The sequence below is a fragment of the Piliocolobus tephrosceles genome, chromosome 1 (genome assembly GCF_002776525.5).
Source record: "Piliocolobus tephrosceles isolate RC106 chromosome 1, ASM277652v3, whole genome shotgun sequence".
Classification (NCBI taxonomy): domain Eukaryota; kingdom Metazoa; phylum Chordata; class Mammalia; order Primates; family Cercopithecidae; genus Piliocolobus; species Piliocolobus tephrosceles.
In genome coordinates this window covers 59,509,537-59,534,315 of record NC_045434.1, presented here as the reverse complement: position 1 = coordinate 59,534,315, position 24,779 = coordinate 59,509,537, and the positions used below count along the sequence as shown (strand labels likewise).

The 24,779-nt window shown below is 42.2% G+C and overlaps 1 protein-coding gene across 1 annotated transcript in view; it reads left to right on the top strand.

The window, feature by feature from the left end:
* The window catches only part of KDM5B (lysine demethylase 5B), an 80,784-nt gene that overhangs the window by 14,306 nt on the left and 41,699 nt on the right, over positions 1-24,779 (top strand). The window contains exons 2-4 of the mRNA XM_023186862.2: positions 18,716-18,793; positions 21,032-21,154; positions 22,534-22,704. Coding sequence (XP_023042630.1) covers positions 18,716-18,793; positions 21,032-21,154; positions 22,534-22,704 — 372 coding nt within the window. The remainder of the gene's footprint in view (positions 1-18,715; positions 18,794-21,031; positions 21,155-22,533; positions 22,705-24,779) is intronic.

Sequence of the window (24,779 nt, the reverse complement as noted above, 5' to 3'; positions counted from 1 at the left end):
GGAGGCTGGCTTCAGGGATTTGTGGTAGAGTATGGGTTTGGGGTTTTTAAAAATTGTACTTGGTAGCAGCCTATTCTTCTGGGTTCCTCTATAACTACTATTTTTCTCTGGTAACCTTGTGGCTTTTCGCATCTTCCATTTCTAAAATATATTTTTGATTTGTAGAATATATAGTTGGTCATCAAGATTTTTTTGACAAGAACAAAGTTTAGAATTTGATTTAGGATTCTAAGATAATTTGGTGTTGAGGGGTGACATTAGCCAGCTAGGAAATGAAATCTTCAAGATAATAGAGATTTTGTGGAAAGAATACTAGAGTAGGAATCAAAATGTTGGGTTTCTGGCATGTGTTCCATTATTTCCATGTTATCCTTGAGCTCCTAACCTTAAGGAGGGTCATGACTATTTTCAGAGCTTTATTCTATTGACCTGCCTATAAAATGGGCAGACTAAAATATCAGCCCTTCTTTACATAGTGAGGCCTAAAGAGGTAAGGAATCTTGCCCAAATCCTGGCTCCTGAACTTAGGTGGTGCAGGTCCTCAGTTACTGCTTTTAAATACTGTATTGCCTCTAATATAACCATAGTAATGATATAAGTGTGATTTCATGAGATGATTAATGGGAATTATGAATCTATTATTTTTGTTTATATACTTTCTATCCTGGTAGGTTCAGCAAAACAAAACCAAAAACAAAATACTTGTTGGTTTTGCTGCTAAGGCAGATCCATTTTATAGAAAAGGAAACAAACTGAGCTTGAGAAGTGACTTGCCTAAGGTGACACAGCCTTAAAAGGACAAATTGAATGTTGCAAACCATGGCTCTTTATTCCCAAGTTCAGTGTTCTTCTAATTTAATATATAATGGCTCCCTTCATAGATTGAGATCCTAGCCTGCTTCTCTCTTTCAACTCCCCTTGCAGTCTTTTTTTGACCGTGGTCTTCTCTCTCTTCCTTCTAGCCACCCAAACTTAAATGCATTAATAATAATAGTATGCTGCATGTATACAGTTATCAAAGTACCATTTAGATTTGTGTGTTTTATCTACTTATCAGTATTTATGAGCTTAGCCCATTCATATACTGTTAGTTTGTTGGCTCATTTATATGTAAACTCCTGGCTCATCAACTCCAGTGACCACTCAGCTTCACATAGGAAGAGTATTTAGGACTCGGGCTCCCTATATAAATGTACCTCTGCCTCCCATCAAAGTCATTCTGGGGTTCATCCCAGAATTACTTAATTAGAATCTCATTTGGGCCTAAGTGTTTGAATTTTAAAAAGCTCCTCTGGAGGCTCTGCTAGGTTTGAGACCCACTGGTTTAGGTAATTTCATGACAGGTTTAGGCAGCTAATACAAGAAATTCTCAAAAAAAAGAAAATCTAAAAACCAAAATCCCTCAAAATATAGAAAACAAAATAAAAATAAAAAAAGAAAAAAGTATCTTACCTGTTGACTTCAAATTAATCAGAAACTTCTCAGTTCTACTACGGAAAACTGGGCAATTCTTTTTATCAGCTCTGTTGAATGAAGGAATGAATTGAGTCCTTGGAGTTGGTTGTGGTCTCAATTCAGTACTTACTATTGATATGTCAGTAAGTGCATTGTGTTAAAGTCCTAGGTGGCTCATGCCTGTAATCTCAGCACTTTGGGAGGCTGAGACGAGGTTAGTAGTTCGAGACTAGCCTGGCCAATATGGTGATGCTCTGTCTCTACTAAAAATATAAAAATTAGCTGGGCATGCTGGCGTGCACCTGTAATCCCAGCTACTCGGGAGGCTGAGGCAGAAGAATTGTTTGAATCTGGGAGGCGGAGGTTGCAGTGAGCCGAGATCACGCCACTGCACTCCAGCCTGGGCGACAGAGCGAGACTCCATCTCAAATAAATAAATTTCAAAAATAAATAAAGAAACTCACAATTGACTGGTGAGAAAGATTAGCAAGTATGATGTATGCAAGGAATAGAAGTTATATACCGAGTGGTTGAAGGTTGGGGGATATGGAGGTGAATGAGAGGGAGCTGTCTGGGAAGGCTTTGCTTCACTTGGATTAGAGTAGGGTTGCGGGAGGAAATAGGTGTGTAGAATGAGAATGAGGGTCATGACATCCCCCTACAAAACAACAATATTCAAGGAAGGAAGAGAATTTGGTTGGAGGTACCAGGAAATGTGTTGTTAGGAAGCTAAGGAGAAAATAGTAAGTTCATTGTTAGTATTTCAGACTTAGGTGGCTTAATGGTGATATTTCTGAAGTCTTAACTCTAGACACAGCTGTAAAACTCTGGAAAAGTAGATAATTACAGTTTTTATAGAGTATATCCCATTGATACCAGGCAGCCATTCAAATGAAAACCAGTTTTATCAGGCTGCAGCTTCCTCATATTTTAGGCTAAAGTGGGTTATCTTTCAAATCAAATTTATTTTGGACCATGGCAATACATTTGAAAGAAATAAAGCATTTGATAATACCAGCACGCTACTACAGTCACACAGCATAGTCTGAAATATATCATAGGGTAAGTTTCTTTTAAGATCTTTTGACATACTTATCTACCATCCTAAATTGAGCATGCCTATGTATTATTAGTGCATCCTTATCTCTTTAACGTGGGAGATCTAGCCTTGAAGCTTGGTCAGTATTTTAGTTCATTTGTGTTAATATAACTATATCTGAGACTGGGTAATTTATAAGTAATAGAAATTTATTTCTTGCAGTACTAGAGACTGGGAACTCTAAGATCAAGGCACTGTCAGGTTTGATGTCTTATGCTGGCCAGGTCTCCACTTTAAAGATGGTGCCTTGAATGGTATGTGGAAGGGCAAAAGGGGCCTAGGGTGTAGGTTCCTGCAACTCTTTTATTTATTTTTATTTTTATATTTATTTATATTATTATTTTTTCTTTGAGACAGAGTCTTACTCTGCCACCCAGGCTGGAGTTGAGTGGCTTGATCTGGGCACACTGCAATGTCTGCCTCCCAGTTTCAGGCAGTTCTCCTGCCTCAGCCTCCTGAGTAGCTGGAATTACAGGTGTGTGCCACCATGCCCGGCTAAGTTTTGTATTTTTAGTAGAGACAGGGTTTTGCCATGTTGACCACTCTGGTCTCGAACTCCTGACCTCAAGTGATCTGCCCACCTCGGCCTCCCAAAGTGCTGGGATTACAGGCTTGAGCCACAGTGCCTGGCCTAATTTTTGTGTTAAATATGTTTTGTAGAGACGAGATTTTGCCACATTGCCCAGGCTGGTCTCAAATATCCAGGCTCAAGCAATCCACTTGATTGGCCTCCCAAAGTGCTAGGGTTACAAGTGTGAGCCACTGCACTTGGCCTACCATTCATTCATTCTTTCATTCATTCATTCGACAGAGTTTCACTCTCGTTGCCCAGGCTGGAGTGCAATGGCGTGTTATCTTGGCTTACCGCAACCTCCGCCTCCCGGGTTCAAGAGATTCTCCTGCCTCAGCCTCCTGAGTAGCTGGGATTGCAGTTGCGTGCCACCATGCCCAGCTAATTTTTTGTATTTTTAGTAGAAACAGGGTTTCTCTATGTTGGTCAGGCTGGTCTTCAACCCTCCACCTCAGGTGACCCGCCCGCTTCAGCCTCCCAAAGTGCTGGGATTAGAGGCATGAGCCACCGCACCCAACCTTATTATTAGTCTTTAGAGATGAGGTCTTGCTGTGTTGCCCAGGCTGGAATGTAGTGGCGCTATTGTAGCTTACTGCAGTAGATGGGACTACAGGCATGTGCCAGTATGTCTGGATAATGTTTTAACATTTTGTAGAGATGGTTTCTCACTCTGTTGCTCAGGCTTGCTTCTCACTCTCTCTTGTCTGTCTTCAGCCTCCCAGGTAGCTGGAACTACAGGTGCATGCTGCCATGCCTCGCTAATTAAAAATAAAATTATTTTTGTAGGGTCCTGCCATGGTGCTCAGGCTGGTCTTGAATTTGTCTTCAATTACTTTCCTTTCCCTTCTCCTTTCTCCTCCCCTCCCTCTCTCCTTCCCTTCCCCTTCCCCTAACCTTCTTATTACCCTCCCCTTTCCCCTCCCCTCCCTCTCACCTTCCCATCCCCTTCCGTTAACTTTTCCATTACCCCCTCCCTTGCCTTCCTTTCCTCCTCCCCTACCTTTCCCCTCCCTTCCCCTCCCCCCCCTTTCCCCTTTCCCTCTCCCCTCCTTTTCCTCCCCTTCCCTTTTTTCCTTCCCCTCCCCTCCCCTTCCCTTCCCGTCACCTTCCCCATTTCCCTTCCCTTTCTCTTTTTCTCTTCCCTATCCTTTCCCTTTCCCCTTTCCTTTCCCTTTCTGTTTCCTTTCCCCTTTCCCTTTCCCTTTGCCTTTCCCTTTCCTATGGAGTCTCGCTCTGTCACCCAGGCTAGAGTGCAGTGGCACCATCTCAGCTCACTTGTCTCTGCTTACTTTGCAACCTCTGCCTCCTGGGCTCCAGTGATTATCGTGTCTCAGCCTCCTCAGTAGCTAGGATTACAGGTGCCCACCACTGTGTCCTGCTAATTTTTGTATTTTCAGTAGAGATGGGGTTTCGCCATGTTGGTCAGGCTGGTCTCGAACTCCTGACCTCAAATGATCCACCTGCCTTGGCCTCCCAAAGTGCTGGGCTTACAGACATGATGAGCCACTGTGCCCGGCCCTTCTTTCTTTTTTTAATACAATTGCAAATGTGTCATCTTTAGATGGGATATTGACACAACAAAGATTTTGCCGTCTTGCAGTATTTTTTGAGGCTCAGACTGATTTTTAGTCTCACTTCTATTCGTTTCCTGACCCTGCTGTTGAATCTCCAGGAGTGACCAGTTTATAAAGGACTAAAGGTGTGTCTGTTTACAGATTTAATGAGGCTTTAAAGTTAGGGTGTGGGATATTTAAGCTTCCCCTGCCCTTAGTGCCCAGGTAGGTTTGGGTGTTGCTTAGGCAAGGTTGGGGGCAGAGTCCAATCTCTTTCCTAAATCCCTTCCCCCTGACAGACAAATCATTTTTGGAATCTTTTTAAGTATATAATCTTTTCTTAACCTTGGCAGTCTCAGTTTTCTGCCAGAAATTTTTTCTTCCCTGGATTCTAGGTATGGAAAAAACACAATGAAAACTAGTTACTAAAGAACCTCCTTGAAAAAACTGTGAAATTATGTATACTTGAGTACAGCACGGCTTGGTATAGGCATGCTGAAGTATTATGTGCACCAGTTATAATTGATGTAGGGGGAGGGATCTGAAATTTCTTCTGATCCCATTCAGTGATTGAAGTATCATATCATAAAATGTCTGTGAATGACATGAAAGAAATAATGTTTTCCTATTTAGAGGACCTACAAATACAGATTATTATTATTGCCAAGTTTTATTAAAAGTGGTGAAAGAGGAATTTAATGTGACTGATGCTTAAAAAGTAAATAGCACGGTATATCCCTTTATTACTACTATATTTTTATTTACTAATATTCCATAGAAACAGTGTTTTGCATTCCCAAGTATTTAATATTCAGAAGCTAAAATAATCTTTGAAACAAGTTCTTTAAAGCTGATAGCTTTCACCATGACCTATCTGTAAAAGTTATAATTTTAATACAAGTTCTCATTCCTTGGTACTTATTTTTAATAATGACTATTAAAAAAGTCTACATGATTGCGCTGGTATTTTCAGGGTCTTTTTAGTGATAGGACTTTAGGGAAGACTGGGTTGACCCAGGTATAACTTTTCTAAAAATGTTGACATTGTAAAAATAGGTGGTCAATAAATCACTATTAGTGAATGGAGAATACACTTGAAGGGGCTGTGTTTTATTTATTTTTATTTATTTATTTATTTTTGAGACGGAGTCTCGCTCTGTCGCCCAAACTGGAGTGCAGTGGCCGGATCTCAGCTCACTGCAAGCTCCGCCTTTCGGGTTCACGCCATTCTCCTGCCTCAGCCTCCCGAGTAGCTGGGACTGTAGGCTCCTGCCACTTCGCCCGGCTAGTTTTTTTTTTTTTTTTTAGTAGAGACAGGGTTTCACCGTGTTAGCCAGGGTGGTCTCCTGACCTTGTGATCCGCCTGTCCCAGCCTCCCAAAGTGCTGGGATTACAGACTTGAGCCACTGCGCCCGGCCTGGGGCTGTGTTTTAAATCTGAATGGAAAGAGTTCTTTGGAAGGACAGATTGTATGCAGTGATCTGCAGGGCGTCCAGTAGGACAGTTATTTCCAGGGTGTGGGCCGAGAACCCTTGGAGGGTTCCCAAGACCCTTTCAGTGGATCCAAGAAAACTTCCCCCTTTGAACTAAATATCTGTGAGAGGCCAGATTTATTTCACATACTTTTTTTTTTTTTGAGACAGAGTCTCACACTGTTGCCCGGTCTGGAGTGCAGTGGTATGATCTTGGCTCACTGCAACCTCCACCTCCTGGGTTCAAGTGATTCTGCCTCAGCCTCCCAAGTAGCTGGGATTACAAGCATCCACCACCACGCCCAGCTAATTTTTTGTATTTTTTTTTTTTTTTTTTTTAAGTAGAGACAGGGTTTCACTATGTTGGCCAGGATGGTCTCGAACTGACCTTGTGATCCACCCACCTTGGCCTCCCAGAGTGCTGGGATTACAGGTGTCAGCCACTCACCCAGCCTACTTCACATACTTTTAACCAAAACAATATACCACACCTGACTGGAGAAGAAATTGAAACCCAGTTTGTTTATATTAAGCCAGACATTGAAGAGATTTGCAAAATAATACAGTGCATTACAGATTAAAGAGATTAATTCATTTTAAAAATGTTTCACTTTTAATTTTTAATGTGATAAAAATCTCTAGATACAATTCGTGTAAATTAACATTCTTTGAGGCCCTCAATTTTTAAGATTTTGAAGGACTCCTAAGGCCAAAACGTTGAGTTATTGCAGTATTAAAAAGGGAAACTTGGTCAGATGGTGGCTCACACCTGTAATCTCAGCACTTTGGGAGGCCAAGGTTGGAGTATCCCTTGAGCCTAAAAGTTTGAGACCAACTTAGTCATCATAGCAAGACTCTGACTCTACAAAAAATTTCTTTAAAAAATTAGCCTGAGGTCTGGGTGCGGTGGCTCAAGCCTGTAATCCCAGCACTTTGGGAGGCCGAGGCGGGCGCATCACAAGGTCAGGAGATCGAGACCATCCTGACCAACATGGTGAAACCCCATCACTACTAAAAATACAAAAATTATCCGGGTGTGGTGGTGGGCGCCTGTCATCCCAGCTACTCGGGAGGCTGAGCCAGGAGAATGGCTTGAACCCAGGAGGCGAGGTTACAGTAAGCCAAGATTATGCCACTGCACTCCAGCCTGGTGACAGAGGAAGACCCTGTCTCAAAAAAAAAAAAAAAAAGCCTGATGTGGTAGCATGCATGTATACTCAGGAGGCTGAGGTGGGAGAATTGCATGAGCCCAGGAGTTTGAGGCTGCAGTGAGCTATGATTGTGCCACTGCATTCCAGCCTAGGGACAGAGCAAAATTCTGTCTCAAAAAGAAAAAAAAGAAAGAAAAGAGGGAAAGTTGATTCTGCAAAGACATGACTCAGTAGGAATAAAGCTAAGATCTTAGCTTTTTGTATATTTAGTAGAGATGGGGATTATCCATGTTGGTCAGGCTGGTCTTGAACTCCTGACCTCACGTGATCCACCCACCTCGGCCTCCCAAAGTGCTGGGATTACAGGCGTGAGCCACCGCGCCTGGCCAATATATGTACTTTCTAAAACTTCAGTAATAAGCCTTACATTTGTATTTAAATTATTTTAAATCGATTCTGTTGCTTAGCTTTTGCCCCAGTAAGAGAATATGCAGTCAAGAAGTTTTGTATAGTGGGCACACAAGAAATGGCATGGTATTAGGTTGGTGCAAAAGTAATCGTGGTTTTTGCTATTTTTGCATTTTTGCTTTAATGGCAGAACTGCGATTACTTTTGCACCAACGTTATAAATGTGAAATACTGCTATCGTGGAACCATACCTAGGTTTGCTGGCTACAGTGTTAACTTTTATGGTATACAATTTCAGTTCCATTGCCATCCCAGCAACTCTACTCTCAGTGTGTTGTCTCCTTTACCCTTGAACTGTATATCTGTTTTTTTTTTTTTTTTTGAGGCGGAGTCTTGCTCTGTCGCCCGAACTGGAGTGCAGTGGCCGGATCTCAGCTCACTGCAAGCTCCGCCTCCCGGGTTTACGCCATTCTCCTGCCTCAGCCTCCCCAGTAGCTGAGACTACAGGCACCCGCCACCTCGCCCAGCTAGTTTTTGTATTTTTAGTAGAGACGGGGTTTCACCGTTTTAGTCAGGATGGTCTCGATCTCCTGACCTCGTGATCCACCCGTCTCGGCCTCCCAAAGTGCTGGGATTACAGGCTTGAGCCACCGTGCCCGGCCTGAACTGTATATCTAAAAAAAACTTAAAAGCTCTTTAAGCATGGAAATATTAACAGTATGTGCTCTTATTTTAAAAAGCAAGGTTGGATCAGGTGTGTTGGCTCACACCTGTAATCTCAGCACTTTGGGAGGCCAAAGTGGAAGGATCGCTTGAGGCCAGGAGTTTGAGACCAACCTGTGCAACATAGTGAGACCCCCAACCCCCTGTCTCTTAAAAAAAAAAAAAAAATAGCTGGCCATGGTGGTGTGCACCTGTAGTCCCAGGTGCTCTGGAGGTTGAGGTGGGAGGATCACTTGAGCCCAGGAGATCGAGGCTGCAATGAGCCAAGCTGATGCCATTGCACTCCAGCCTGGATGACTTTGTCTCTTAAAAAACAGAAATAAAAACAAACAAAAAACAAGCCTGCATTAGGCCTCTTGGAAATGAAAGCTTTGCAACATGAATATTTTCCTAAGAAAAACCAGCCCAATTTTTTTTTTTTTTTTTTATTGTTTTTTTTTTTGTTGGGACGGAGTCTTACTCTCTCGCCCGGGCTGGAGTGCAGTGGCCGGATCTCAGCTCACTGCAAGCTCCACCTCCCGGGTTTACGCCATTCTCCTGCCTCAGCCTCCCGAGTAGCTGGGACTACAGGCGCCCGCCACCTCGCCCGGCTAGTTTTTTGTATTTTTTTTTAGTAGAGACGGGGTTTCACCATGTTAGCCAGGATGGTCTCGATCTCCTGACCTCGTGATCCGCCCGCCTCGGCCTCCCAAAGTGCTGGGATTACAGGCTTGAGCCACCGCGCCCGGCCCAATTTTTTTTTTTTTTTTTTTGGTATTTTTAGTAGAGACAGAGTTTCTCCATGTTGGTCAGGCTGGTTTCAAACTCCCGACCTCAGATCATCCGCCCTCCTTGGCCTCCCAAAGGGCTGGGATTACAGGTGTGAGCCACTGCGCCCAGCCCCCACCCCCCTTTTTTTTTGATTAGGAGTCTGCCTCTGTTGCCCAGGCTGGAATAGTGGTGCAATCTCGGCTGACTGCAACACCCGCCTCCTAGGTTCAAACAATTCTTGTACTCTGCCTCCTGAGTAGCTGAGACTACAGGTGTGCACCACCACACCCAGATAATTTTTGTATTTTTAATAGAGACTGGGTTTTGCCATGTTGGCCAGGCTGGTGGCAAACTCCTGACCTCGTGATCCGCCTGCCTTGGCTTCCCAAAGTGCTGAGATTACAGACGTGAGCCTCCACACCTTCCCAAAACTAATATTTTTTTGACCATTTACTTAAGTAAATGTTGTCTAAGGGTTCTACTGTATTATTTTACTTAACCCTCACAATTATCTCTTTATTCACATATGTAAGGTACAAGAAACTTAACCTAGTACAAAGCCAAACAGTGGTACCAGGATTTGAACCCAGGCAGTGTGTGTGACTTGAAAAATCTATCCTCTTTGACATCTATTTTGATGTACAAGGTAAAGACAAATGGCATCACTGTGTTCTATAAAAATGACCATTGGGCCGGGCGCGGTGGCTCAGGCCTGTAATCCCAGCACTTTGGAAGGCCGAGACGGGCGGATCACGAGGTCAGGAGATCGAGACCATCCTGGCTAACACGGTGAAACCCCATCTCTACTAAGAAATACAAAAAAACTAGCCGGGCTAGGTGGCAGGCGCCTTTAGTCCCAGCTACTCAGGAGGCGGAGGCAGGAGAATGGCGTCAACTGGGGAGGCGGAGCTTGCAGCGAGCTGAGTTCCCGCCACTGCACTCCAGCCTGGGCGACAGAGCGAGACTCCATCTCAAAAAAAAAAAAAGACCATTGGAGAAATAACAATGGGGAAAACGGAGGAGGCCTTTAACCTGTGTTAAAGTAGCTAGGAATAAAATATGCTAGTTGACAATTACATGCCAACTAGGGTTAGGCTGGAAGGATAGGGTCCTTAAAGGTAAGGTTTTAGAGGTCAGATGCTCCTTGAAAGTTGAGTTGCAGCACTTTTTGTAGAGGAAGATTAATATTTCAGTGGTCAGAACTTAACATAATTATAATTGTTACTTTTACTTTACAATTTGATGAAAAAACCTTTATATTTGTAAAATCAGTTCTCACCATAGTCCTAAAAGGTAGTCTGTACTTTTTTTTTTTGAGACAGGCTCTCACTTTGTCATCTAGGCTGGAGTGCAGTCTCTGCCTCCCAGGTTCAAGCAATTATCTTGCCTCAGCCTCCTGAGTAGCTAGGATCACAGGTGTGTACCACAATGCCTGGCCAATTTTTGTATTTTTTGTAGAGACTTGGTTTTGCCACGTTGGCCTGGCTGGTCTTGAACTCCTGGCCTCAAGGTCTGTCTGGGCCTCCCAAAGTGCTGGGATTACAGGCATGAGCCACTGCTCCTGGCCCTGTTTGGAAGATCTTGAATGCAATTCTTTGTATTACAAAGCTTTTCTGATAGATACCTATCAGTGAGTGGCAATTAGACTCCATCAGGGGCTCGTAAATAGTTAACTCTGCTTGTCTTTTATAGGAGGAGTTTATAATAGTTGTGATATACCTGGTTCTACCTTTTGCATTTGTGCAGGTGTTTTAAGGGCATATTACTGACCTAAAACCATTCACTTGATGAGAAAGTGGTCTTTTAAATTATGTTTCATATATCGGTTATTCTGATCTTTATATTAAAGTTAAATTTTGTCATCCTCACCTGAAAGGTTTGCTAACTTGCGAGTGCATTTATTCTCTGATGACTGGGTTTCATAGAACATATACAATTAAAACAATGCTTTGGTCCTTAGTTGATGTTATTCTTGGTAAACTAATAAGAATGTGCTTTTGTGACACTGATTTCTAATTGGTTTTGTCTGCAGGGAGTTAGAGCCAACTTTTGTAGCCTCTGTAGAGCATATACTTTTTCATTTTGCTAATTATCAGATCTCAAAATGACAGCCTTTCTATACTTAGAAAGATAAAACAGTATTCTAATGTATTAAATATGTGGGTGTTAATAGCAGATCCTCTACAGAGTGAATTTTCCTGGCATTTTTTGGAAAAATCTTAAGCATCTTTTGAAAGTTGTTTTCACAGTGGTTGACTTTATTTTTTAAACATTTCTCTCAGTTAAATCTGCTTTTAGTTGTTAAGTTAGTGCTGGCACTGAGGATGATGTTTACCTGATGTTTCTCAGGCCTCTGAGGATTTTGAAGCTTCAACTTTCTACTTAATTGCCTTCCTAAGGAAATACATTTTTGAGTCTTAAGGAAACTAATTGAACTTTTCTTTCTTTCTTTTTTTTTTTGAGACGTAGTCTCGCTCTGTCGCCCAGGCTGGAGTGTAGTGGTGCGATCTTGGCTCACTGCAAGCTCCGCCTCCCGGGTTCACGTCATTCTCCTACCTCAGTCTCCCGAGTAGCTGGGACTACAGGCGCCGGCCAGCACGCCCGGCTAATTTTTTGTATTTTTTTGGTAGAGACGGGGTTTCACTGTGTTAGCCAGGATGGTCTTGATCTCCTGACCTCGTGATCCACCTGCCTCGGCCTCTCGAAGTGCCAGAATTACAGGCGTGAGCCACTGCACCCAGCCTGAACTTTTAAATAATAAGGTTCTTGTACTTTATCTTGTAAGGGTTAAGATAAAACCATTTTCAAGTTACTTTTGTTTGTTTTTTTGAGACAATCTTGCTCTGTCGCCCAGGCTGGAGTGCAGTAGCATGATCATGGCTCACTACAGGATTGACCTCCTCGGTTCAAGTAGTCCTCCCACCTCAGCCTCCTGATTAGCTTGGGACTACAGCTGCATGCCACCATGCCTGGCTAACTTAATTTTTTTTTTGTAGAGACAGAACCTCACTATGTTTCCGAGGCTGGTCTTTATTTCTTTCAGAGTCTTGCTTTGTCACCCAGGCCGGAGTGCAATGGTGTAATCTCCACTCTCTGCCACCTGTACCTCCTGGGTTTAAGTGATTCTCCTGTCTTAGCCTCCTGAGTAGCTGGTTATAAAGAATGAGAGAGTTATTTTATCAGGTACGTGCCACTACATCCGGCTAATTTTTGTATTTTTATTAGAGAGGGGTTTTGCCATGTTGGCCAGGTTGAATTCGAACTCCTGACCTCAGGTGATCCGCCCGCCTTGGCCTCCAAAAGTGCTGCGATTACAGGCATGAGCCATCGTGCCCAGCCCCCAGGCTGGTCTTGAGCTCCCAGGTTCAAGCAGTCTTCCCCCTTTTGGCCTCCCAAAGTGTGAACCCCACCACACCTGGCTTACTTTCAAGTTTTGAAAGTATAGGAAATTAAAATAATCTCAGCAAGGAATTTATATGGAACTGCATGTAATCTACAAATTCATATTACATCTAGTTAGTATGTAAAGGCTGTTTTATGTTAGCAAAAGTGATTTATGATCCATTTTATTGGTAGGGAGTATAAGTTTTACTTTTTGGCCAGCTTACATTATATTCCTTTTAGAAACTTAAGCATCAAGTTAAACATTATCACAATGTTTCTAAGTGGGGATTTGGATTATTTGGCTACGTAATTTGAGGATTCTTTTTCTTTTTCCTTTTTTTTTTTTTTGAGACGGAATCTCGCTGTGTCGCCCAGGCTGGAGTGCAGTGGCCGGATCTTGGCTCACTGCAATCTCCGCCTCCCGGGTTCACACCATTCTCCTGCCTCAGCCTCCCGAGTAGCTGGAACTACAGGCACCCGCCACCACGCCCGGCTAATTTTTTGTATTTTTAGTGGAGACGGGGTTTTACCATGTTAGCCAGGATGGTCTTGATCTGCTGACTTCGTGATCCATCCACCGCAGCCTCCCAAAGTGCTGGGATTACAGGTGTGAGCCACCACGCCCAGCCCCGAGGATTATTTTTCAAAATTTTCGCCTTAGAAGCTTTATTATGATCTCTTGTATTTACTTTTCATAATGACTTCCCCTACCCCCCATTTAAAAGTTATGGTTGGCTTCTGCCGTGCCTCACACCTGTAATCCTGGCACTTTGGGAGGCCTAGATGCGAGGATTGCTTAAGCCCAGGAGTTCCAGACCAGCCTGGGCAAATAGTGAGACCTCATCTCTACTTGAAAAGAAAAAAAGATTCATGTCCCAAAGAGACCAGACTTTGCCAAAGGTATCAGTTCCATATGATAGTGAACATTACAAATAAATTTGATTTTTTTATTGGAGTCTAGTTTTGCAACTGACAGTGAATGTCCCAAAACTGAATGACATTTATCTCTTCTGTCATTCTTTATAACCAGAAGAGACAACAGAGTTTGTAGTGATCTATTTTTAATGCAAAAATGATCTTCTCAAACTATTTCTTTAAACATACCCACTTATGAGCATCCTTATTGACAGATATGTACTAGTTTCCATTTGATGAATCATTTTCAGGATTCATTTTAGCTTTAGGCTAAAATAAACATACTGTGTATATATTCATACATAGGAAGAAGCTTATTTTAATTTGTAAAACTTTAATATATAGGCTTTTGAGAACATCAGATTAATATCTTTATCATTGTGTTTTGGGATTAGAAGGTATATTATCTGATCAATCAGCAAATAACATATATCACCTGTAAGTCTTAGTTGTTAAAATTTTCAGGCCATTTTGAAACTGTTAAGACCAAATATTTGAACATTTACTTCTATATTCTGACACATTATTTTTGATATGCTTTTGATCTCACCTTAACCCAGATCAATTCATTTCTGAAAACCAACAGCTTTTATAACACACTAGAAGCAAAGCTCTGAGCAATATAAAGACTTCCTGTTAGCCTACCATAGAATATGAAGAAGCAGTGTGATTTCCTTTTGCTAGGATGTGTTCTGTACAAATTAAACACATTACTTTAGCTTTTAGTTATTGAGTTGAACAAAAACAAATCAGACTTTAATCTTTTTCACTTGGGATGGAGGTATTTTTTAACTTTAAAAACGTATAGTGTGTTTTTAACTGACGTTTTAAACATTAACCATAAAAAGACAGTACGACCATGTTGAACACTTGAAGACCTTACCCATCGCTTTTTAGCTTAACATTTTATCATGCATCGCTGGTGGGCACTTTTACTGAAGTCTTTGCTATCACTAAAACGAAACAATTTCATTTATGTGTTTATTTTAGAGCTAGGGTTGTGCTCTGTTGCCCAAGCAGGAGTGCAGTGGCACAGTCATAGCTCACTGTAAACTTGAACCACTGGGCTTAAGTCATCCTCCTGCCTTAGCCTTTTGAGTAGGTAGGACTACAGATTTGCACCACTATGCCTAATTTTTACATTTTTTGGTAGAGACGGGTAGAGACTGGTCTCAAACTGTTAGATTCAAGTGATCCTCCTGCTGCCGCCGCCCTAAGTGCTGAGATTACAGGCATGAGCCACTGTGCCTGGCCGTTATTTTTATTCTAAACTAAAAGCAATCTATAGTGATAAGTTCCAACAGTACACATTTGAAATGTTAAAAAGCCTCTTTTCTCCTTATTATTGTGATATTGTTTAAAATCTGCATATGTAAAGTTCAATACAATGTTATTAGCTTGGTGCAAATGTAATTGTGGTTTTTGCCATATGTGTATGTAGGTAATGGCAAAATTACAGCTTTTGCCACATACATGTATGTATTTTTTTTTTTTTTAGTAGTGGCAAAAGCTGCGATTACGTTAGCACCAACCTAATACATGTTTTTGTTCTAGTTTTTTGCTCATTGAAGCTTGGGTATCTTTCCATATTTAGAACATCTAGATTTTTTTTTATTATAGCTCAGTGGTATTTTGTTGTTGGTTATAGATATACCAACATTTATTTAGGTTATTCTCTACTGATAGATGCTTAAATTTTAATGTGAAGGAATTTTGCAGTGAATTTTCTTTTGCCTATATCCAGGTGTTGGGAGTGGTAATAGATATTTATAAATTCCTATCAGAAAATTACTGGGTCACGGCCAGGCGTGGTGGCTCATGTCTGTAATCCCAGCACTTTTGGGAGGCTTAGGCAGGTGGATCATTTGAGGTCAGGAGTTTGAGACCAGCCTGGCCAACATAGTGAAACCCTGTCTCTACTAACAGTACAAAAGTTAGCTGGGCATGGTGGTACACGCCTGTAATCCCAGCTACGTGGGAGACTGAGGCAGGAGAATTGCTTGAACCTGGGATGTTCAATTCTTGCTTGCAGTGAGTGAAGACCGTGCCATTGCACTCCAGCCTGGGTGACAGAGTGAGATTCCATCTCAAAAAAAAATAATAAAATAAAAATAAAATTGCTGGGTCACAAGGCATGCGCTGTTAATCTGATAGGTAAAAACAATGAGAGTTTGTATATTTCTTGAATTTTGATTGAAGTCGGGTGCCAGTCTTATGATTGACATTTTTCCCTTTTGGCTGTTGATACAATTTGTACATTTTTCTATTAGTTACTATTTTTTTCTTATTGATTGGTATGAACTCTTTATAAATCCAGCACTTTTAAATGCTATGTAATATTCAATGTTATTATAATACCATAATAATCATACATTCCTAATGTAATGCTGCAGTTAATTTCATTCATGTATTTTTTTTCTTTATTATTTTATTTATTTATTTATTTTTGAGATGGAGTCTCACTCTGTCACCTAGGCTGGAGTGCAAAGGCGTGATCTTGGCTCATTGTGACCTCCACCTCCTGGATTCAAGCGATTCTCCTGCCTCACACTCCTAAGTAGCTGGGACTACAGGCATACGTCATCACACCCGGCTAATTTTTTTTGTATTTTTTGTAGAGACAGGGTTTTGCCATGTTGGCCAAGCTGGTCTCCTGACCTCAGGTGATCTGCTTGCCTTGGCCTCCCAAAGTGCTAGGATTACTGGCGTGAGCCACCGTGCTTGACCATTCATGTATTTTGTTGATTCTGGTTGAATTTTTTTTTTTTTTTTTTGAGACGGGGTCTCGCTCTGTCGCCCAGGCTGGAGTGCACTGGCTGGATCTCAGCTCACTGCAAGCTCCGCCTCCCGAGTTTACGCCATTCTCCTGCCTCAGCCTCCCGAGTAGCTGGGACTACAGGCGCCCACCACCTCGGCCAGCTAGTTTTTTTGTATTTTTTAGTAGAGACGGGATTTCACCGTGTTAGCCAGGATGGTCTCGATCTCTTGACCTCGTGATCCGCCCGTCTCGGCCTCCCAAAGTGCTGGGATTACAGGCTTGAGCCACTGCGCCCGGCTGAATTGTTTTCTTAGGATAAACTTGGTATAAAATTGAGTTTAAAGGCTGTGAATTTCCTCGTTAATATATTCACACAATCTGAAATAATACATTTAATATTTAATAAATATTTAATGCATTTCAGATTATATTTAAAACAAACAAGGATTTAAATTACCTATAACCCTACCAATAAGGACAACCACCATTGTGAGCCTTTTTGCTCTAGATAGCTTTCCAGTGTTTTATTTTTCTATTGTAAAGCCTGTTCTCCCCCACCCCTTAACATATAGAGGGAAAATCTTTCCACATTAGTAAATAAAGATCTAGGCTGGGCACAGTGGCTCATATCTGTACTCCCAGCACTTTGGGAGGCCGAGGTGGGCAGATCATCTGAGGTCGGGAGTTTGAGACCAGCCTAACCAACATGGTGAAACCCTGTCTCTACTAAAAATACAAAATTAGCTGGGCATAGTAGTGGCACATGCCTGTAATGCCAGCTAGTCGGGAGGCTGAGGCAGGAGAATTGCTTGAACCCGGGAAGCGGAGGCTGCAGTGAGCCGAGGTCACATCATTGTACTCCAACCTGGGCAACAGAGTGAAACTCTGTCTCCAAAATAAATACATACATACATACATACAAAAACAATCTATACTACAGGGTACATTTTTCCTTTTTTACTTTTTTCATTGTATTAAAATATTTAAATGTACATAACATTAAAGTTTTGCCTTTGTAACCATTTTTAAGGATACAGTTCACTGGCGTTGGGTACATTTACATTGCTGTACAACCGTCACCATTGTCTGCCTCCAGACCTTTTCATTATCCCAGACTGAAACCTATTAACACATTTTTATACCTTTAGCTATTCTCTTATTGTGGACATTCATTTCCAATTTTCTCCCTTTGTAGGTAACAATTGACATATATATATATATATATATATATATATATATATATATATATGTATGTATAAAAAAATACAAATATATATATGTATTTTTACTTGTCTGATTACTTCCTCATGATGGCAGTTCTTCCATGATAGGACAATTCTCTAGAGAACAGTTTATATGAGTATACATATTAAGGACAATAATTTTTTTTTTTGAGACGAAGTCTTGCTCTGTTGCCTAGGTTGGAGTGCAGTGGCGTGATCTCGGCTCACTGCAACCTCTGCCTCTCATGTTCATGCGATTCTCCTGTCTCAGCCTCCTGAGTAGCTGGGACTACAGGCGCCTGCCACCCCACCTGGCTAATTTATGTATTTTTAGTAGAGACAGGGTTTCACCATGTTGGTCAGGCTGGTCTTGAACTCCTGATCTTAGGAGATCCACCCGCCTCAGCCTCCCAAAGTGCTAGGATTACAGGTTGAGCCACTGTGCCCGGCCAAGGATGACTTTTAAATTTGGATTTGGATGTCAGTTTTTCTCCCCCTGACACCACTGTAGAATTTACCCTTAGTTTAGTAAGAAAAGTTAATGTGGGCCAGGCTCCGGTGGCTCACACCTGTAATCTCAGCACTTTGGGAGGCCAAGGTGGGAGGATCATTGGAGCCGTAGAGTTCGAGACTGATCTGGGCAATACATGTACCTAGACCTTGTCTCGTAACAGAAACCTTAAAAAACTAGCTGAATGTGGTGGTGTGTACCTGTGGTCCCAGATACTTGGGAGGCGGAAGCTGAGGTGGAAGATCGCTTGAGCTCAGGAGGCAGAGGTTTCCATGAGCTGTGATCATGCCACTGCACTTAGGCCTGGGCAACAGAGTGAGACCCTATCTCAAAAAAAAAAAAAAATTATAAAAGTTAATGTGATTGGAAGGTTAAATGTGTTTTTTAAAGTTATAGATATATAGCTGTTATATAAAAAATGAGATACTTCTATGGTAATACAGAAGTCAAAGTGTCTTTTGCCTAAATGAGTGTTTTTTTTTTTTAACAGGCTCAGTGACATTGTTCAGTGGGAAGATTTGTGGGGAGAGGTGTATATATATGTGATATTTACTTGGGAAAGGGTGTTCATACATATTTTGCTGTTCTCCTGGACAAAAGGTTGAGAAACCACTACTTTGTGTTCTATTTTGTTTGATTGGTTAGAATCAGATTTACCTAACCTGGGTTTTAATTGTAAAACAAAATTTTAAATGTCAAATACTTACAAGTTATTCTAATAAGAGCCTTTGCTTTCTCCTAGGATTGGCAGCCACCATTTGCATGTGATGTTGATAAACTTCATTTTACGCCACGTATACAGAGACTGAATGAATTGGAGGTAATGTCTTCACTAGTGTTCTGTTTGCCTGTATTCCAAGGGGACCCTCTTTGAAATTATTAGGATATGTTAAAATTGTTGCAGAATCACCATTGTAAATCTGTTCTTAGATTTGTATTTGAGCAAATAAGAACATTTCTTTCTGTAGAGAACAGGTCTTTAAAATATCAAATTGGCTAGGCATGGTGACTCACACTTGTAATCTCAGCACTTAGGGAGGCTGGGGCAGGAGGGTTGGCCTGGGCACAACATAGTGAGACCTTCTCGACCCTCTCTCTCTAGTAAAACATAATTTAAAAAATTAGCCAGGTGTGATGGTGATGGTGTGTGCCTGTAGTTCCATCTACTCAGGAGGGTGAGGTGGGTGGATTGCTTCAGCCTGGGAGGTCAAGACTATAGTGAGCCATGGTTGTGCCACTGCACTCTGCACTCCAGCCTGGGCAACAGAGCAAGACCCTGTATCATATATATATTTACATATGTGAAGATACACACACACACAAAATTGTATTCTTTTTGTAGGGATGGAGTCTCCCTGTGTTGCCCAGGCTGGTCTCAAACTCCTGGGCTCAAGTGATCCTTCTGCCCCTGCCTCCCAAAGCTGGGCATATAAAAGCTTCTTTACTTGTCATATAATTTTAAACAATGATATGGAATTGTGCTTACAGTACTATTTCAGTTCCTTTCAGAGTGCCTACTTACATCACAGGAAGGTTTACTGAGTGTTTAATTCCTTGTCTGTCACGTGGTAGGGGCTGAATTAAATTTTTTTTAAAGTCACTTAAAATTTTTACTTTCTTTATTACGGAGTCCTGCTCTGTCGCCCAGGCTGGAGTGCAACAGCATGATCCTGGTTCACTGCAACCTCTGCCTCCTGGGTTCAAGTGATTCACCTGCCTCAGTCTCCCAAGTAGCTGAGATTACAAGTGTGTGCCACCAAGCCCAGCTAATTTTGGTATTTTTAGTAGAGATGGGGTTTCACCATTTTGGCCAGGCTGGTCTTGAAATCCTGACCTCAGGTGATCCACCTGCCTTGGCCTCCCAAAGTGTTGGGATTACAGGCATGAGCCACCATGCCTGGCCTGAATTAAATTTTTGTTGAGTTAATGTGTGTGTTGTTTTTTTTGGGGGGGACAGAGTCTTGCTGTGTCGCCAAGGGCTGGAGTGCTGTGGCACAATCTTAGTTCACTGCAACCTTTGCCTCTTAGGTTCAAGTGATTCACCTGCTGCAACTTCCTGAGTCGTTACAGACGTGTACCACCACGTTCAGCTAATTTTTGTGTTTTTAGTAGAGATGGGGTTTCACCATGTTGGCCAGGCTGGTCTCAAACTGTTGGCCTCAAGTGATCTGCCCATTTTGGCCTCCCAAAGTGCTGGGATTACAGGTGTGAACCACCACACCCGACCATGTATAATTATTGTTTTTTTATTTTTCTTTTTTATTGAGATGGAGTTTCGCACTGTCACCTGGGCTGGAGTGCAGTGGCGTGATCTTGGCTCACTGAAACCTCTGCCTCCCAGGTTCAAGCGATTCTCCTACCTCAGCCTCCCGAGTAGCTGGGATTACAGGTGCCTGCCACTACACCCAGCTAATTTTTTGTATTTTTAGTAGAGAAGGGATTTCACCATGTCAGCCAGGCTGGTCTTGAACTCCTGAACTCATGATTCACCCATCTCGGCCTCCCAAAGTGCTGGGATTACAGGCGTGAGCCACCGCACCCAGCCATATAATTATTATTTTGAGATGGAATATTGCTGTCTCGTTCAGGCTGGAGTACTGTGGTATGATCTCAGCTCACTGCAACTTCTGCCTCCCGAGTTCAAGCTGTTCTCCTGCCTCAGCCTCCTGAGTAGCTGGGATTACAGGCAAGCGCCACCACACTTGGCTGATATTTGTATTTTTAATAGAGATGGGGGTTTCACCATGTTGGCCAGGCTGGTCTTGAACTCCTGACTTTGTGATTCATTTGCCTCGGCCTCCCAAAGTGTTGGGATTACAGGCGTGAACCACCGCGCCCAGCCGGCCATGTATAATTATTTAACCAGCTATATTTTCTGTATTCTTGGCTGTTTCTCATTGAATTTAGAAAGTGGTATTATATGATTCTGCTGAAGAGCATTAAATTAAAAAAAAATTTCTTTGAATAGTCTGTGAAAGAAAATATCACATGGGCAGGTAATGGGAGCTTTAAAATAAGCTAAATGAGATGAAAACTCAATCAATTCTTTGTCTTTTAGGCTCAAACTCGAGTAAAATTGAATTTCTTGGACCAGATTGCGAAGTACTGGGAGTTACAGGGAAGTACTCTGAAAATTCCACATGTGGAGAGGAAGATCTTGGACTTATTTCAGCTTAATAAGGTAATGGGCTAATGATCATCTTACCATCTTACTCATTTAATAATCTTACTGACAGAATGAATTTGATCTTCTTTGCCTTAAAAAGGAACTTACTGCTCAGCCAGATGGCTCGCGCCTGTAATCTCAGCACTTTGGGAGGTCAAGGGAGGAGGATTGCTTGAGACCAGCCTGGGTAACATAGGGAAACCCTGTCTTTACAAAAAATTAAAAAATTAGACAGGCATGGTGGCATGTGCCAGCTATTTGGGTGGCTAAGGAGGGAGGATCACTTGAGCCCAGGAGGTGGAGGCTGCAGTAAGCTGTGATTGCACCACTGCACTCCAGCCTGGGTAACTGAGCAAGACGCTGTCCCAAAAAAGAAAGAAAGAACAAAGAAACTTATTTTTTGAGATGTGCAAAATGAGGTTCTCAAGTCAGTTGAGTGATGAGGATCATCAGGCTCTGCTTCCCAGGTCTTGAAACCTTGTGGAATATTTTGCTGCCACCTGTTTTTCTCATTTTCACACTTTACAAAAATTCTGCAAACTATTTCTTTTTATTACAGATAAGGAAACTGAGGCTCAGGGTGATAAAGAGCTAAAAAGCGCTGAGCCATGGCCGGGCGTGGTCGTTCATGCCTGTAATCCCAGCACTTTGGGAGGTCGAGGCGGGTGGATCACTTGAGGTCAGGAATTCGAGACCAGCCTGACCACCATGTCGAAACCCCGTCTCTACTAAAAATACAAAATTAGCTGGGTGTGGTGGCACATGCCTGTAATCCCAGCTACTTGGGAGGCTGAGGCAGGAGAATCGCCTGAATCCAGGAGGCAGATGTTGCAGTGAACCAAGATTGCGCCATTGCACTGCAGCCCGGGCAACAAGCGAGAAAGTCCGTCTCAGGGAAAAAAAAAAAAAGGAAAAAAGCTGAGCCATAATTCAATACCAGGCCCAATTGATTCTGAACTTTACGTTCTTTCCATCAAACATGCTGGCATGCATCCTAGTCTTTAGTTTTTGGAGATTTATTTAAGAGTCCAGAGTAAGACTAAGTATTATAGTCCCTTCTTTGGTAGAGATTTAGTTTTAGGTAACCTGGTTCTTTCCACATGATTGCTTTGGGGATGTGAAAAGTAGCTTAGAGGGGACAAAATGTTTATGGACCATGTTGTCAAGAGAGATGTTTAAAATTTCTAACTTAAAATGAATAGTGTGTATATATGTGTGTGTGAGTATATGTGTGTGTGTGTGTGTGTGTGTATGTATATGTGTATATATATTTGATTGGCAAAACATGTTTTTAAAAGATAACCATAGCCAAAAATATTTTCCCCTTGGAGTCATACTTAGGTGCGATTAGAAGTGACTCCATATAGTTGTTTCTAATTTTGCTATTTTAACAGTTAGTCGCAGAAGAAGGTGGATTTGCAGTTGTTTGCAAGGATAGAAAATGGACCAAAATTGCCACCAAGATGGGGTTTGCTCCTGGCAAAGCAGTGGGCTCCCATATCAGAGGGCATTATGAACGAATCCTTAACCCCTACAACTTATTCCTGTCCGGAGACAGCTTAAGGGTAAGTTTGGGGGTTAGCCTTAACCTGTTTTATCTTACTACTTATCAGTACATTGTCTTTTCAGGAAAATGAAAAGGCCTTGATTGTGTTTGGGAGACCTTGTTTTAGAAGACCTTGTTTTGTCGGGGCGCGGTGGCTCACTCCTGTAATCCCAACACTTTGGGGGAGGCCAAGGCAGGTGAATCACCTGAGGACAGGAGTTTGAGACCAGCCTGGCCAACATGGCGAAACCTCGTCTCTACTAAAAGTACAAAAATCAGCTGGGCATGGTGGTGGGTGCCTGTAATCCCAGCTACTCGGGAGGCTGAGGCAGGAGAATCGCTTGAACCCGGAAGGTGGAGGTTGCAGTGAGCCGAGATCGTGCTACTTCACTCAAGCCTGGGCAAAGAGTGAGACTCCGAGACGCTGTCTGAAACAAAAAAATACCTTGTTTTGTGCTTTTTCCTCTAGTGTTTTTGTTCTACTTTGAGAGCAGCTATACTTAGAATTTTGTTTCTGGAATGAATAAGATTGTGGAGGAAATTTTTTTACTGTCAAAAGCTGAGGAGTTGATTATTATCTACTTGTTACAGCTTTGCATTCTCTTTAAATTTAAAGTAGCTAAAGTATTCCTGGCTGTCATATGAAGGTATAAGCTGTGAAATAACTTACCTACCTATTCTCTTTTGCCAGCTGAGATTTTTAAGGAGATTGTCAGAATGTTGATATGGTAAAAGATAGGGGATTTTATAATGCTGCATAGCTAATGGGTTCCTCTTCTATGTAGCCATGTTCATTTCTGACAAAATGGTATTTGTGAAATTATTCACTTAAAAACTTGTAAGTGAAACAATACTATAAAAGCTTCCTGTTTATTTCCATGCCTTGGTAGAAAGAAGAGGGGTGTCATTATCCATTCACACCCTTTGAGTTATTTTAGGACTACAGCAGTGAGCCCTATAATTTTAAGAATTGTTTTCTGTGCTGTAGAGAGGTAGGAAGAGAATAACATAATTTTTGAGGGGTAAATCACTAACCAAAGTCCTGTCCTAATACCATACACACACAAACACACCATCTGTAATGCTTAAATCCAGTAGATTTGTTTTTCTTCCCTCTTTCCCTTATTGAGTCCAGGTGAACACTTTTTTTTTTTTTTTTTTTGGAGATGGAGTCTCGCTCTGTCCCCCAGGCTGGAGTGCAGTGGCGCGATCTCCAGCTCACTGAAAGCTCCGCCTCTTGGGTTCATGCCATTCTCCTGCCTCAGCCTCCTGAGTACCTGGGACTATAGGCACCCGCCACCGCGCCGGGCTCACTTTTTGTATTTTTAGTAGAGACAGGATTTCACCGTGGTCTGGATCTCCTGACCTCGTGATCCACCTGCCTCGTCCTCCCAAAGTGCTGGGATTACAGGCGTGAGCCACTGCGCCTGGCTAACACTTTTTAGCATAGAAGAAAGTGGCTAATCTGACATTCAAAACTTTTTTTTTGTTGTTTAGTACATTACGTGAATGTTTAGTGAGCCCATGGATGAAATTGTTTAGAATGTTGAGTGTGAGCCGGGAGCAATGGCTCAGGCCTGTAATCCCAGCACTTTGGGAGGCCAAGGTGGGCGGATCACTAGATGGAGAGATGGAGACCATCCTGGCCAACATGGTGAAACCCTGTCTCTACTAAAAATACAAAAATTAGCTGGGCATGGTGGCGTGCGCCTGTAGTCCCAGCTACGTGGGAGGCTGGAGCAGGAGAATCGCTTGAACCCAGGAGTTGGAGGTTGCAGTGAGCTGAGATTGTGCCACTGCACTCCGGCCTGGGTGACAGAGCAAGACTCCGTCTCAAAAAAATTAAAAAAATTAAAAAAATAAAAAATAGGCTGGGTGCGGTGGCTCACACCTGTAATCCCAGCACTTTGGGAGGCTGATGCAGGTGGATCCCCTGAGGTCAGGAGTTTGAGATCAGGCTGGCCAACATGGCAAAACCCCATCTCTACTAAAAATCAAAAAAAAAAAAAAAAAAAAAAAAAAAACCATCTGAGCATGGTAGCAGGCACCTGTGATCCCAGCTACTTGGGAGGCTAAGGCAGGAGAATCACTTGA